Source organism: Myxine glutinosa, chromosome 4 (assembly GCF_964187855.1).
Source record: "Myxine glutinosa chromosome 4, kmMyxGlut1.1, whole genome shotgun sequence".
Taxonomy (NCBI): domain Eukaryota; kingdom Metazoa; phylum Chordata; class Myxini; order Myxiniformes; family Myxinidae; genus Myxine; species Myxine glutinosa.
This window is the reverse complement of record NC_136264.1, coordinates 76,263,189-76,277,035: the sequence shown is the minus strand read 5'-3', so window position 1 is coordinate 76,277,035 and position 13,847 is coordinate 76,263,189. Positions and strand designations below refer to the sequence as shown.

Sequence of the window (13,847 nt, the reverse complement as noted above, 5' to 3'; positions counted from 1 at the left end):
GAGAAGCGGACGTGGTAGAAATCAACGTCGGCGTTCGGAAACGAGAAGTGTTCTTTTGTTTCCGTTTGTTTCTCGCTCCACTTTGAGCTCAATTAATGAACGTAAACGATACATCCATGCGTCATGCGCACATCATTTTCAGGTACAAGCACATGCTGGTAAAAGGCAAGAAGCACATTTTCAATCCTCTGCACCTTTCACCATAGTCCACAGGCCGACACTGCAGATGGAAGAGCTGCTTTGACACAACATTGCTTGCTCGGGCGGATACGTTCTCGGGCTTCCCCCAAGGAGCTTCGTGAGGCTCATTTTCACGAGGTAAATCTATTCTCGGGCCTAACGTAAACGTTAAAATTTTCATTGTGAAGTATGCACCTGTCTGTAGCCATCTTTGCAAGGCAGACAAGCAAAGAAGAAAAATCAGCTTTTCGGAGGCTCATGTTGAGGCCATCTGAGCATGGACAAAACGGCTCTTTTCAAAACCACCAACGTGTTCATGAAAGAGCTTCAGGCGACTTGATCTTTGTATTATGTATTCTTTTGCACCAGAAATACAATGGTGAGAGCAGGGTTTATATTATTATTTTGGGATTGAGATGAACGGGTCAAATAATACAGGTTACGATTAAAATAAAAAAAGTGTTTAACATGAACCACCTTGCAAGCGACATTACATATGATCCCCAACAATTGTCACTTGTCAATCCTGTAGAGGTTTCGTTGAAACATTGTGAAACCCCATTCTCTGAAGACAGCCAACCTCCACCATCTTGTTCCAACGTTTTCGTCACCGTCATCAAAAAAAGGGAATCACAAAACGCATTTCCTTCCGGACCCGTATACACATTATACAAACAAAAGGTAGCGAAAGGTGGAGAGTTCGGTGAAAGGTCGATGCACTTTCAAGAAAGGTGTTGTGGCTCTGAAAAGAGCCGTTGGGTGTTGTGGTGCAGGTGTGCACAAGATCTTGGACGAGCAGCTGAAGCTCGCTCCCCACGGATACGTCGTGCCAGCTGGATGTCCTTGGGCATGATGGTGACACGTTTGGCGTGAATCGCGCACAAATTAGTGTCCTCAAACAGCCCAACGAGGTAGGCCTCGCTCGCCTCCTGCAGCGCCATCACTGCGGAGCTCTGGAATCGCAAATCGGTCTTGAAATCCTGTGCGATTTCACGGACGAGGCGCTGAAACGGCAGCTTGCGAATGAGCAGCTCCGTGGACTTTTGGTAGCGCCGGATCTCGCGCAGCGCCACAGTTCCTGGACGGTAACGATGCGGCTTTTTCACGCCACCGGTGGCTGGAGCACTTTTCCGTGCCGCCTTTGTCGCCAACTGCTTTCGTGGAGCTTTTCCACCTGTCGATTTGCGAGCGGTTTGCTTCGTACGAGCCATGGTGACAATAACACAAAATTGAAAAACAACTTTTTCACCAAACGCCAACAATGCGATTAAAACTGCGCTGTGCACCTTTATTTATGTCGGGAGACGCTTTCGCCGCTTTGCATTTGAGATTTGACTGCCACGATTTGCACGTTTTGCGATTGGCTTCCACGATTTGCTCGTTTGCTATTGGCTTCCACGATTTGCTCGTTTACTATTGGCTTCCACGATTTGCTCGTTTGCTATTGGCTTCCACGATTTGCTCGTTTGCTACTGGCTGCCTCAAAACCATTCCCATTCGCTGAAGAATTAAGCCCCACCTCACGCTCCATCCATTGGTCGAAACTTCACTCTCCCCTCTCCATTGGCTAAAATCTGAGCCCGATGTGATCCGCTCCGTGAGGGAAAGCTCCGTCCGCCTTCCCTTGCTCGTTTCTCCCACCAATATCTATCCTGAGCTCCTTTGGGCCTGTTCAGCGCTTCCGTGAACGTGAAGAAACAAAAGGCAAATCCTTGCCGATATTTCCGTTTGTGTCCCGTGATATAAAAAATTCACTCACGAATCGATTTCAAAATTGGGTAGTTTGTCTTGGTGGGACGGAACTCCATTTTTATTATACTAGGACGTGCCCGTACGTGGGTGCCCGTTCCTTGCCAAAAAAAAAAAAAAAAATGTCTTCGCCCATGCATGCATGGGCGTGCCCATGGGCCCATGGGCGTGCCCGTAAGTGCGTGATGTGACCGTACAATGAATGTATCGTCCCGACGCCGCAGCTCGGATGGCGCTGCAGTTAATCGGGCCTGCATCGGCAGAGTTATTATAAACGTGTACTACAATCGATCGTACCTTACAGCGTCTGCTCGCCACGTTCAGCATCAGTACGTCGTCACTATGACTATCCGTAAGTCCGGAAGTGACGTCCTCATTTGACTGTCCGGAAGGTCGCATATCGCAGTTACGATGAATCGCAAATTAGTTTTAATTAGTTTTAAAACATAGTTTAACGCCAACATAGCGCCAACATAGTTTGCCAACGTGAAATAAATGAATACGCTCTCAAATGTGCCGTCCGAGGCAGAGTCTGTTCGCCACGTTCGGCACACGTGATAGCTCGCTGCTCTCTGATTGGTTGAATCGTTTTTTGGACATAGCTCGGTAACTACTTCTCCGATTAATATGAAACCTTGAAAAGGCACATCCTCAGGTCCCCAGCAATATACCTGGCAAGTTTCAAGTATATCGGACCCGTGGTTGTCGAGAAACAGCGGTCACAGACACACACACACACACAGATTACTGGAATTAAAGATAGATAAATAAGTTATGAATGAATATGGAACAACTTTTGTTGGTCTTGCAAATAATTTGAACCTCGTGCTCTTGTTTATAAAGCTCTTTCACAAACCACTTCATCAAATACTGGATACAAAGGTTATATCTATTATGTCTGCACGTAGGATGCACCCGATTTGTTGTTTGCAATGTGCCAGCCCCACCAGTGATTTTATGAACCATCGGTTCAGCTCCTTTCAAGTGAACGAGGTGGGTGGCTCTGAAAAGAGCCGTTGTGGTTTTGGGCGAGTGAGACGAGGAGGAACAAGAGAAACTTCACCTCAAATCTCTTGTCTTCTCTTCCTCTCACTTCTTTTTGAGCGTCGCCTTCTTGTTCTTCAACCCCTTGGTTGCAAGCTTGGACTTTGGTTTCATCGTCTTGGTGTTTCCCTTGGTCTTAGGCAGAACCTTCTTCACGTTTTTCTTCACCTTGGCAGGCGACTTACTGGATCGCTTCGAAGAAGCGGCGATAGATCTTTTCGGTTTCTTGGGAGAAACCTTCCGCACCACCTTCTTCACTGCTGGCTTTTTGGTCGCTTTCTTGGCCGCTTTAGACTTGATTGTGCTCTTCACAACTTTTCTGGGACTGGTGCTCTTCTTCACTTTCGCACTCTTTTCCTTGTTCAGTTTGAACGAGCCGGCAGCGCCCGTTCCCTTGGTCTGCACAAGATTTCCACTTGCAACGAGGCTCTTCACAGCCGAATTTATACGAACGGAATTCCGATGGAGATTGTAGCCATCTTCTCCCAGGGCCTTTTTCAAGGCGGCAAGCGACACACCATTTCGCTCCTTGCTCGATCCCACCATCTTGATGATCTTTTCCGAAAGGGTGCCGTCAGTCTTCTTCGGGGTCTTGGTAGCGCCAGGTTTATTCTTCCCTCGCTTGACAGACGGGACCGAAGTTGAAAGTTCTGCTGAAACAGGAACAGTCTCCGACATTTCGCACCAACAAGAGTATGAGAGGTAACACGAAGTTGTAACACGAAGTTCCAAAACGAAGTACAGTACAGTGTTGCACAAATAAAGCGTCCCTTCACCACGTCGCCTGTTGTTCTTATAGTGACGGAGCGAAGAAGCGGACGTGGTAGAAATCAACGTCAGCGTTCGGAGTCGTTCACCGTATCCGTTTGTGTTTCCTGCATCACTTTGAGCTTTGTTATTCACATGAACGATAACTCCATGCGCAATGCGAACAATCGTTTCAGGTACAAGAACATCCCAGCAAACGGAGGGAAGCATCTTTTCAAATATCTGGACCTTTCACCGCATTCCACGGCCCGAGACGGCAGATGGACGATCTGCTTTGACAGAACATTGCTTACTCGAACACGTTCTCGGGCTTCGCCCAAGGGGTTTCTGTGCTCAGAATAAGATTTTCACGAGCAAAATATCTTCTTTGACCTGACATAAACCTCACAGAGTTAATGGTGAAATGTGCACCTGTCTGCAGCCACCTTTGCAAGGCAATGAAACAAACATGAAAAAACTCCTTTTTGGAGGTTCGTGTCGAGGTCATCTCAGCATGGACCATCACAAATGTGAAAATACTTGGTTACCACTTACCAACAGCACAAGGGTGTAAGCAATGGTTGGAAAGTTTTTTTTAATTTAAGCGCGAATAAAATCGTCGACCCGAATCTTGTGTCGTGCTTCGTGTGATGTTCTGTTTGCATCCAGGTTTTGTAAACGAACCTGTTGTGATATCTCATTCACATTGACCTGACTGGTTCAATTAATCCCCTGTCGTCCAAGAGAGGTGCAAGGTCTTCCATGCAGCATCTTCAAAGATCTTCCACGCGTTAAAGTAAAGCTTCGTAATAATAGCGAAAGGTTCTGCTGTTTACTGGTTGAACGTCACGATAATTTATTGTTTCAACCTTAATGAAATGACATTGATAATGGACGTTGGTTCATCGAGGTTAATGTCCGCCAAAAAGGGCACTTTTACTTTTCTTGAAATCCAAACTGTCATGAAAATGTCGATCCTTCAATTACTTGAGACCTTCGAAGCGTATTTGCAACTTCGGGTCGTTTGCGTTTGTTGTTTATTTTGACAAAGTTCTGCAGTTGTGTTCAGAATGAAATCGCCGGATATTACTGCCGAAGTTAAACCTCATTTGACAAGATTCTGTTTCTTTGAGCGAAAGTGAAGGGACCACAAGAGCGAGTGTGTTGCACATTGTTAAAGCTTAAGGACAACGTGCGCATGCGCAGCTGGAGGGGTGAAAAGGCAAGGAGCACATGCGCGGACGTGGTAGAAATCATAAAGGAAGCACCGTTTCACTTCAAGAAAGTAATGAACCGTATGAGGCAAAGTGCAAAGGTTAAATAACAAATAGTCACATCGAGCTCTCCACCAATATAAAGCCTCAGTACAACTATCATCCACACAGAGACGCAAAGGCGAACGTTCGTGGTTTTACTGATTTGGGTTAAGAAGCAAACGTTGCGGTCATGTCTGGACGTGGAAAAGGTGGAAAGGGTCTCGGAAAAGGAGGTGCGAAACGTCATCGCAAGGTACTGCGTGATAACATCCAGGGAATCACAAAGCCTGCTATTCGTCGCCTTGCTCGTCGTGGTGGGGTAAAGCGCATCTCGGGTCTCATCTACGAGGAAACCCGTGGAGTTCTCAAGGTGTTCCTGGAAAATGTTATCCGCGATGCTGTTACCTACACGGAGCACGCCAAGCGCAAGACCGTTACTGCCATGGATGTGGTGTACGCTTTGAAGCGCCAGGGCCGTACGCTCTACGGTTTCGGTGGTTAAACCTTTTGGGGGTGGTGTTCATCAGCAGCTACAACAACAAAACGGCTCTTTTCAGAGCCACCACCTCATTCATGAAAGAGCTTCAGGGGACTTGAACTTAGTATCGTATATTCTGTGGCACCAGAAATGCAATGGAGACAGCTCCGTTTATTACTTTGATTTCGACGAGGTGAAAAGGTGAGATATTGAAGTCTGAAAGATTAATTGGAGGCTCAAAAGCCAAGGAGCCCGAGCACTTTGTTGCAGTGATGTTTCGTGCAATTAGAGGCCACGCTCTGAACTGAAAGTTGTTTTCGGAGAACAGTTACATGGCTCGACGAAAGAGCTGTTCGGGCGAAGAGTAACTGAGAAATGGAATTGATAGATTTTCTGAGTTCGTGGTAACTGCCCCATCAGTTCCGATATACTAGAATATAAGACCCGTCTCTTCGCTGATGGCAATACCAATCTCTGCTGCAATGGCTAATCTTTGGGGAAACAAGAACGCCACTCATTCGAGCGCATACTCCCGCTGTGGGTCAAGTTGGAATGATACGTTTTGTTTAACATACCCTCTCCCCAAAACAATAAATAAAAAAGAAAGTAAGCCCTAATTGTCAGAATTTATTTTGATATATCTCGGAATTAGAGAGAAAACATCATTTAAGAATAAGAATAAAAGCTTTAATGCAGCAAAACAAAAAAGAAATTCCCAAATAAAATTCTTGGATATGGAATAATATCCTGAGCTTACCAAAAACTAATCAATTCTTCCTTATCCCAAGGGCAATAATCTCACCAACTTTCATCCAAATCCGTTGAGAACTTTTCCAGATATCTTTCTCACACACACGAACACATGCGCATACGGACGGACACCATCGGATGGATGCATTACTCCCGAAAGAAAAGGATTCCTGGGAGATTCTGTTCTCCGTGCAAGGATAACCAACCTCACGTGTTGGCATTTGCAGTTTTGACACGCGTGTCCATGTACCCATAATAAGAGGTATTTCTTTTTTGGGATCACAAACACCCAGGAGTTTCGTGAATTCACCGTAGTTGGATTTATTGAAATCTGTTAATCCGTCTCAAGTTATGTCACGACAAACAGACAGACACGGGTCCTTTTATAATATACATTGGAGCAGATTGGACAAACATGGTCCTCATCAAATTTAATCATGACTGCCGAACAAACATACCCACCTCACAATAAATTATGTTCCAACTCATGACACAAACTAAACCGATCCATAGAATAACAAGAAGTTTAAACAGGACTACTTTTTACTTCAGTACAATGCTGATGATTACCTGACCTGCACATTAATATGAACGACATTTCTAGTTACAGATAACATCACGTGGTGCTTTCACCAAGGAAGGACACGAAGAGGAAAAGTCGCACTCCATTAGAGAAACATTGAGTGGCTCTGAAAAGAGCCGTTTGGGGATGAACTAGAGAAACGAGTCCGAGCTCACTTGGAGCTGGTGTACTTGGTCACGGCCTTTGTACCTTCGGACACGGCGTGCTTGGCCAACTCCCCGGGAAGGAGCAGACGCACTGCCGTCTGGATCTCCCGCGATGTGATGGTGGAGCGCTTGTTGTAATGCGCCAGACGAGATGCTTCGGATGCGATGCGCTCAAAGATGTCGTTAACGAAGGAATTCATGATGCTCATCGCTTTGGAAGAAACACCCGTATCGGGGTGAACTTGTTTCAGCACCTTGTAGATGTAAATGGCGTAGCTTTCCTTTCTGCGATGACGCCGTTTACCGGGACCCTTCCGAGTCGCTTTGGAAACGGTTTTCTTCGAACCCTTCTTTGCTGCCACTTGCTTGGGCTGATCCGTAGGCATGACGAGTCGATATTGAACCAGTTAAATATGAACCTTCAGAGAAAGAATAAGAAGACGAGTGTGAACGATTCCCTCTTATAAAGGGTTCATATGCAAATATCTGGATCACAAAGCCTTTGGAGGTGGAGAACACAAGCTGATGCTCAGTCATTGGTTAGATGAAAAGTGGGCGTGTGTCATTCTTGATCCGAATTTCCCTTCAAAAGAACCAAATTCGTCACCTTCGCATGAAATTCAGTAAAGTTATTTGGATTTCTCTTTTTGTTTTGTAAGATTTCTCTTACAAATCATGGCGTTCTGTCACTTCCAAACCAAATACAGAAGATGGGATGATAATGAACTTTGCACTTAATGCACAATAACCTGGAAAACAACAATGCGTGAGAGTGGGGTCATCGCAGGTGTCTCCGTGTTGGCTTTTTCCAGCCTTAACAGTTCAAAGTTCGCAAGGAATTTAGACCCAGCAGGTGTCCATTCGGTCCGTCATTCTTGCACCTCATCAACACCAGACCAATTTATATCAGAAATGAGCAATGTTTTTTTTTTTAAATATCAGTTGTTTCTTTCCGGGGGTGGGGGATGGGGGACTTCTTCTTTGCTGAAGACGGTTTTTGTGGGAGAAACATCACATCGACCATACCCCACATCTTGACGAGCGAGACCCCTTCCCTCCCCCACCTGCCCCCTTCCCCCTCTCCTCCTCCCTCCACCCACCCTCCCTGCCCCCCACCCACTTCCCCCCCTCTCCCCCACAGCCAACAATGCGCAATGGTGTTCACTATGACCCATCCTTGCTCAAGCTGCCAAGAAGTTCTGCAAATATCCCTAAACGTCTCGATCTACATTATTTCCGGGTACTTCTCTCATTCCAATTTAGACGAATGTAGTTTCTGCTGCCACCACCTTTCCGGAGCGACCATTCCACACATTAACAACTGAGTGAAAGACCCTTGCCTTATTACCGTTTGATCTCCCCTCTTCTTTACTCTCAAGTTCTGTACAAATCCATTCTCACAGATAAATGCACAAAAAGGGATTTGTCGGTTTCGAGTTTTGTGGACTGTGGATGACGCTATCCTCGTGTCCTCAAACAGACCGACGAGGGAGGTCAAAATGTCGCCGGCAACGCCATCAGATCGGAGCTCTGGAAACAAAATAATTTAATCTTCTGCTTGTGTTCGGCGATGGAATTACCATTCTGCGGGGTTTGCGCAATTGCACGTTCGTCTTTCAAGCAAGCTTTTGTTGCGTCCATTTGCTGTTTCTCGGTTCATTGACAAATGTGCGGTTCCTGCAACATCGCAATGATGTTTTATTTACAAATAACGTACAACGACTAATCTATCTATAATTCCAGTAATCTCTGTGTGTGTGTGTGTGTGTGTGTGTCTGTGACCGCTGATTCTCGACAACCACGGGTCCGATATACTTGAAACTTGCCAGGTATATTGCTGGGGACCTGAGGATGTGCCTTTTCAAGGTTTCATATTAATCGGAGAAGTAGTTACCGAGCTATGTCCAAAAAACGATTCAACCAATCAGAGAGCAGCGAGCTATCACGTGTGCCGAACGTGGCGAACAGACTCTGCCTCGGACGGCACATTTGAGAGCGTATTCATTTATTTCACGTTGGCAAACTATGTTGGCGCTATGTTGGCGTTAAACTATGTTTTAAAACTAATTAAAACTAATTTGCGATTCATCGTAACTGCGATATGCGACCTTCCGGACAGTCAAATGAGGACGTCACTTCCGGACTTACGGATAGTCATAGTGACGCTGAACGTGGCGAGCAGACGCTGCCTCGGACGGCACATTTGAGAGCGTATTCATTTATTTGACGTTGCAATCTGTGTTGATTGTTGTAAGGTACGATCGATTGTAGTACACGTTTATAATAACTCTGCCGATACAGGCCCGATTAACTGCAGCGCCATCCGAGCTGCGGCTTTTTTTTTTGGCAAGGAACGGGCACCCACGTACGGGCACGTCCTAGTCTATCTATAATTCCAGTAATCTCTGTGTGTGTGTGTGTGTCTGTGACCGCTGTTTCTCGACAACCACGGGTCCGATATACTTGAAACTTGCCAGGTATATTGCTGGGGACCTGAGGATGTGCCTTTTCAAGGTTTCATATTAATCCAAATCAGTAAAACCACGAACGTTCGCCTTCGCGTCTCTGTGTGGATGATAGTTGTACTGAGGCTTTATATTGGTGGAGAGCTCGATGTGACTATTTGTTATTTAACCTTTGCACTTTGCCTCATACGGTTCATTACTTTCTCGAAGTGAAACGGTGCTTCCTTTATGATTTCTACCACGTCCGCGCGTGTGCTCCTTGCCTTTTCACCCCTCCAGCTGCGCATGCGCACGTTGTCCTTAAGCTTTAACAATGTGCAACACACTCGCTCTTGTGGTCCCTTCACTTTCGCTCAAAGAAACAGAATCTTGTCAAATGAGGTTTAACTTCGGCAGTAATATCCGGCGATTTCATTCTGAACACAACTGCAGAACTTTGTCAAAATAAACAACAAACGCAAACGACCCGAAGTTGCAAATACGCTTCGAAGGTCTCAAGTAATTGAAGGATCGACATTTTCATGACAGTTTGGATTTCAAGAAAAGTAAAAGTGCCCTTTTTGGCGGACATTAACCTCGATGAACCAACGTCCATTATCAATGTCATTTCATTAAGGTTGAAACAATAATTATCGTGACGTTCAACCAGTGAACAGCAGAACCTTTCGCTATTATTACGAAGCTTTACTTTAACGCGTGGAAGATCTTTGAAGATGCTGCATGGAAGACCTTGCACCTCTCTTGGACGACAGGGGATTAATTGAACCAGTCAGGTCAATGTGAATGAGATATCACAACAGGTTCGTTTACAAAACCTGGATGCAAACAGAACATCACACGAAGCACGACACAAGATTCGGGTCGACGATTTTATTCGCGCTTAAATTAAAAAAAACTTTCCAACCATTGCTTACACCCTTGTGCTGTTGGTAAGTGGTAACCAAGTATTTTCACATTTGTGATGGTCCATGCTGAGATGACCTCGACACGAACCTCCAAAAAGGAGTTTTTTCATGTTTGTTTCATTGCCTTGCAAAGGTGGCTGAAGACAGGTGCACATTTCACCATTAACTCTGTGAGGTTTATGTCAGGTCAAAGAAGATATTTTGCTCGTGAAAATCTTATTCTGAGCACAGAAACCCCTTGGGCGAAGCCCGAGAACGTGTTCGAGTAAGCAATGTTCTGTCAAAGCAGATCGTCCATCTGCCGTCTCGGGCCGTGGAATGCGGTGAAAGGTCCAGATATTTGAAAAGATGCTTCCCTCCGTTTGCTGGGATGTTCTTGTACCTGAAACGATTGTTCGCATTGCGCATGGAGTTATCGTTCATGTGAATAACAAAGCTCAAAGTGATGCAGGAAACACAAACGGATACGGTGAACGACTCCGAACGCTGACGTTGATTTCTACCACGTCCGCTTCTTCGCTCCGTTACTATAAGAACAACAGGCGACGTGGTGAAGGGACGCTTTATTTGTGCAACACTGTACTGTACTTCGTTTTGGAACTTCGTGTTACAACTTCGTGTTACCTCTCAATTCTCATACTCTTGTTGGTGCGAAATGTCGGAGACTGTTCCTGTTTCAGCAGAACTTTCAACTTCGGTCCCGTCTGTCAAGCGAGGGAAGAATAAACCTGGCGCTACCAAGACCCCGAAGAAGACTGACGGCACCCTTTCGGAAAAGATCATCAAGATGGTGGGATCGAGCAAGGAGCGAAATGGTGTGTCGCTTGCCGCCTTGAAAAAGGCCCTGGGAGAAGATGGCTACAATCTCCATCGGAATTCCGTTCGTATAAATTCGGCTGTGAAGAGCCTCGTTGCAAGTGGAAATCTTGTGCAGACCAAGGGAACGGGCGCTGCCGGCTCGTTCAAACTGAACAAGGAAAAGAGTGCGAAAGTGAAGAAGAGCACCAGTCCCAGAAAAGTTGTGAAGAGCACAATCAAGTCTAAAGCGGCCAAGAAAGCGACCAAAAAGCCAGCAGTGAAGAAGGTGGTGCGGAAGGTTTCTCCCAAGAAACCGAAAAGATCTATCGCCGCTTCTTCGAAGCGATCCAGTAAGTCGCCTGCCAAGGTGAAGAAAAACGTGAAGAAGGTTCTGCCTAAGACCAAGGGAAACACCAAGACGATGAAACCAAAGTCCAAGCTTGCAACCAAGGGGTTGAAGAACAAGAAGGCGACGCTCAAAAAGAAGTGAGAGGAAGAGAAGACAAGAGATTTGAGGTGAAGTTTCTCTTGTTCCTCCTCGTCTCACTCGCCCAAAACCACAACGGCTCTTTTCAGAGCCACCCACCTCGTTCACTTGAAAGGAGCTGAACCGATGGTTCATAAAATCACTGGTGGGGCTGGCACATTGCAAACAACAAATCGGGTGCATCCTACGTGCAGACATAATAGATATAACCTTTGTATCCAGTATTTGATGAAGTGGTTTGTGAAAGAGCTTTATAAACAAGAGCACGAGGTTCAAATTATTTGCAAGACCAACAAAAGTTGTTCCATATTCATTCATAACTTATTTATCTATCTATAATTCCAGTAATCTGTGTGTGTGTGTGTGTGTCTGTGACCGCTGTTTCTCGACAACCACGGGTCCGATATACTTGAAACTTGCCAGGTATATTGCTGGGGACCTGAGGATGTGCCTTTTCAAGGTTTCATATTAATGGGAGAAGTAGTTACCGAGCTATGTCCAAAAAAACGATTCAACCAATCAGAGAGCAGCGAGCTATCACGTGTGCCGAACGTGGCGAACAGACTCTGCCTCGGACGGCACATTTGAGAGCGTATTCATTTATTTCACGTTGGCAAACTATGTTGGCGCTATGTTGGCGTTAAACTATGTTTTAAAACTAATTAAAACTAATTTGCGATTCATCGTAACTGCGATATGCGACCTTCCGGACAGTCAAATGAGGACGTCACTTCCGGACTTACGGATAGTCATAGTGACGACGTACTGATGCTGAACGTGGCGAGCAGACGCTGTAAGGTACGATCGATTGTAGTACACGTTTATAATAACTCTGCCGATACAGGCCCGATTAACTGCAGCGCCATCCGAGCTGCGGCGTCGGGACGATACATTCATTGTACGGTCACATCACGCACTTACGGGCACGCCCATGGGCCCATGGGCACGCCCATGCAACATTTTTTTTTTTTTTTTTGGCAAGGAACGGGCACCCACGTACGGGCACGTCCTAGTATAATAAAAATGGAGTTCCGTCCCACCAAGACAAACTACCCAATTTTGAAATCGATTCGTGAGTGAATTTTTTATATCACGGGACACAAATGGAAATATCGGCAAGGATTTGCCTTTTGTTTCTTCACGTTCACGGAAGCGCTGAACAGGCCCAAAGGAGCTCAGGATAGATATTGGTGGGAGAAACGAGCAAGGGAAGGCGGACGGAGCTTTCCCTCACGGAGTGGATCACATCGGGCTCAGATTTTAGCCAATGGAGAGGGGAGAGTGAAGTTTCGACCAATGGATGGAGCGTGAGGTGGGGCTTAATTCTTCAGCGAATGGGAATGGTTTTGAGGCAGCCAGTAGCAAACGAGCAAATCGTGGAAGCCAATAGTAAACGAGCAAATCGTGGAAGCCAATAGCAAACGAGCAAATCGTGGAAGCCAATCGCAAAACGTGCAAATCGTGGCAGTCAAATCTCAAATGCAAAGCGGCGAAAGCGTCTCCCGACATAACTAAAAGCGCACAGCGCAGTTTTAATCGCATTGTTGGCGTTTGGTGAAAAAGTTGTTTTTCAATTTTGTGTTATTGTCACCATGGCTCGTACGAAGCAAACCGCTCGCAAATCGACAGGTGGAAAAGCTCCACGAAAGCAGTTGGCGACAAAGGCGGCACGGAAAAGTGCTCCAGCCACCGGTGGCGTGAAAAAGCCGCATCGTTACCGTCCAGGAACTGTGGCGCTGCGCGAGATCCGGCGCTACCAAAAGTCCACGGAGCTGCTCATTCGCAAGCTGCCGTTTCAGCGCCTCGTCCGTGAAATCGCACAGGATTTCAAGACCGATTTGCGATTCCAGAGCTCCGCAGTGATGGCGCTGCAGGAGGCGAGCGAGGCCTACCTCGTTGGGCTGTTTGAGGACACTAATTTGTGCGCGATTCACGCCAAACGTGTCACCATCATGCCCAAGGACATCCAGCTGGCACGACGTATCCGCGGGGAGCGAGCTTAAGCTGCTCGTCCAAGATCTTGTGCACACCTGCACCACAACACCCAACGGCTCTTTTCAGAGCCACAACACCTTTCTTGAAAGTGCATCGACCTTTCACCGAACTCTCCACCTTTCGCTACCTTTTGTTTGTATAATGTGTATACGGGTCGGAAGGAAATGCGTTTTGTGATTCCCTTTTTTTGATGACGGTGACGAAAACGTTGGAACAAGATGGTGGAGGTTGGCTGTCTTCAGAGAATGGGGTTTCACAATGTTT

The 13,847-nt window shown here is 46.2% G+C and overlaps 6 protein-coding genes across 6 annotated transcripts; 3 read left to right on the top strand and 3 right to left on the bottom strand.

Annotated features, from left to right (window-relative positions):
- Window positions 1-902: 902 nt before the first annotated feature.
- LOC137413762 (histone H3-like) lies at window positions 903-2,766 on the bottom strand. The gene has a single exon (XM_078775244.1). The coding sequence runs from the start codon at window positions 1,389-1,391 to the stop codon at window positions 903-905; it is 489 nt and encodes a 162-aa protein (XP_078631370.1). The 5' UTR covers window positions 1,392-2,766.
- Window positions 2,759-3,807, bottom strand: LOC144891534 (histone H1.1-like). Its single transcript, XM_078775154.1, has one exon. It carries the CDS (start codon window positions 3,649-3,651, stop codon window positions 3,019-3,021), a length of 633 nt encoding a protein of 210 aa, XP_078631280.1. The 5' UTR covers window positions 3,652-3,807; the 3' UTR covers window positions 2,759-3,018.
- Window positions 3,808-5,122: 1,315 nt separating this feature from the next.
- On the top strand, window positions 5,123-6,137 carry LOC144891740 (histone H4). Its single transcript, XM_078775984.1, has one exon. The coding sequence runs from the start codon at window positions 5,167-5,169 to the stop codon at window positions 5,476-5,478; it is 312 nt and encodes a 103-aa protein (XP_078632110.1). The 5' UTR covers window positions 5,123-5,166; the 3' UTR covers window positions 5,479-6,137.
- A 481-nt stretch (window positions 6,138-6,618) lies between these two features.
- Window positions 6,619-7,373, bottom strand: LOC137417079 (histone H2B 1/2-like). The gene has a single exon (XM_068102841.2). The coding sequence runs from the start codon at window positions 7,317-7,319 to the stop codon at window positions 6,939-6,941; it is 381 nt and encodes a 126-aa protein (XP_067958942.2). The 5' UTR covers window positions 7,320-7,373; the 3' UTR covers window positions 6,619-6,938.
- Window positions 7,374-10,958: 3,585 nt separating this feature from the next.
- On the top strand, window positions 10,959-11,926 carry LOC137411718 (histone H1.1-like). Its single transcript, XM_068097027.2, has one exon. The coding sequence runs from the start codon at window positions 10,959-10,961 to the stop codon at window positions 11,589-11,591; it is 633 nt and encodes a 210-aa protein (XP_067953128.2). The 3' UTR covers window positions 11,592-11,926.
- Window positions 11,927-13,180: 1,254 nt separating this feature from the next.
- On the top strand, window positions 13,181-13,790 carry LOC137411202 (histone H3). The gene has a single exon (XM_068096607.2). It carries the CDS (start codon window positions 13,181-13,183, stop codon window positions 13,589-13,591), a length of 411 nt encoding a protein of 136 aa, XP_067952708.2. The 3' UTR covers window positions 13,592-13,790.
- Window positions 13,791-13,847: the final 57 nt, after the last annotated feature.

Coding starts and splice junctions, on each gene's coding strand:
- LOC137413762 (XM_078775244.1), bottom strand. CDS start 1,391: ATGGCTCGTACGAAGCAAACCGCTCGCAAATCGACAGGTGGAAAAGCT.
- LOC144891534 (XM_078775154.1), bottom strand. CDS start 3,651: ATGTCGGAGACTGTTCCTGTTTCAGCAGAACTTTCAACTTCGGTCCCG.
- LOC144891740 (XM_078775984.1), top strand. CDS start 5,167: ATGTCTGGACGTGGAAAAGGTGGAAAGGGTCTCGGAAAAGGAGGTGCG.
- LOC137417079 (XM_068102841.2), bottom strand. CDS start 7,319: ATGCCTACGGATCAGCCCAAGCAAGTGGCAGCAAAGAAGGGTTCGAAG.
- LOC137411718 (XM_068097027.2), top strand. CDS start 10,959: ATGTCGGAGACTGTTCCTGTTTCAGCAGAACTTTCAACTTCGGTCCCG.
- LOC137411202 (XM_068096607.2), top strand. CDS start 13,181: ATGGCTCGTACGAAGCAAACCGCTCGCAAATCGACAGGTGGAAAAGCT.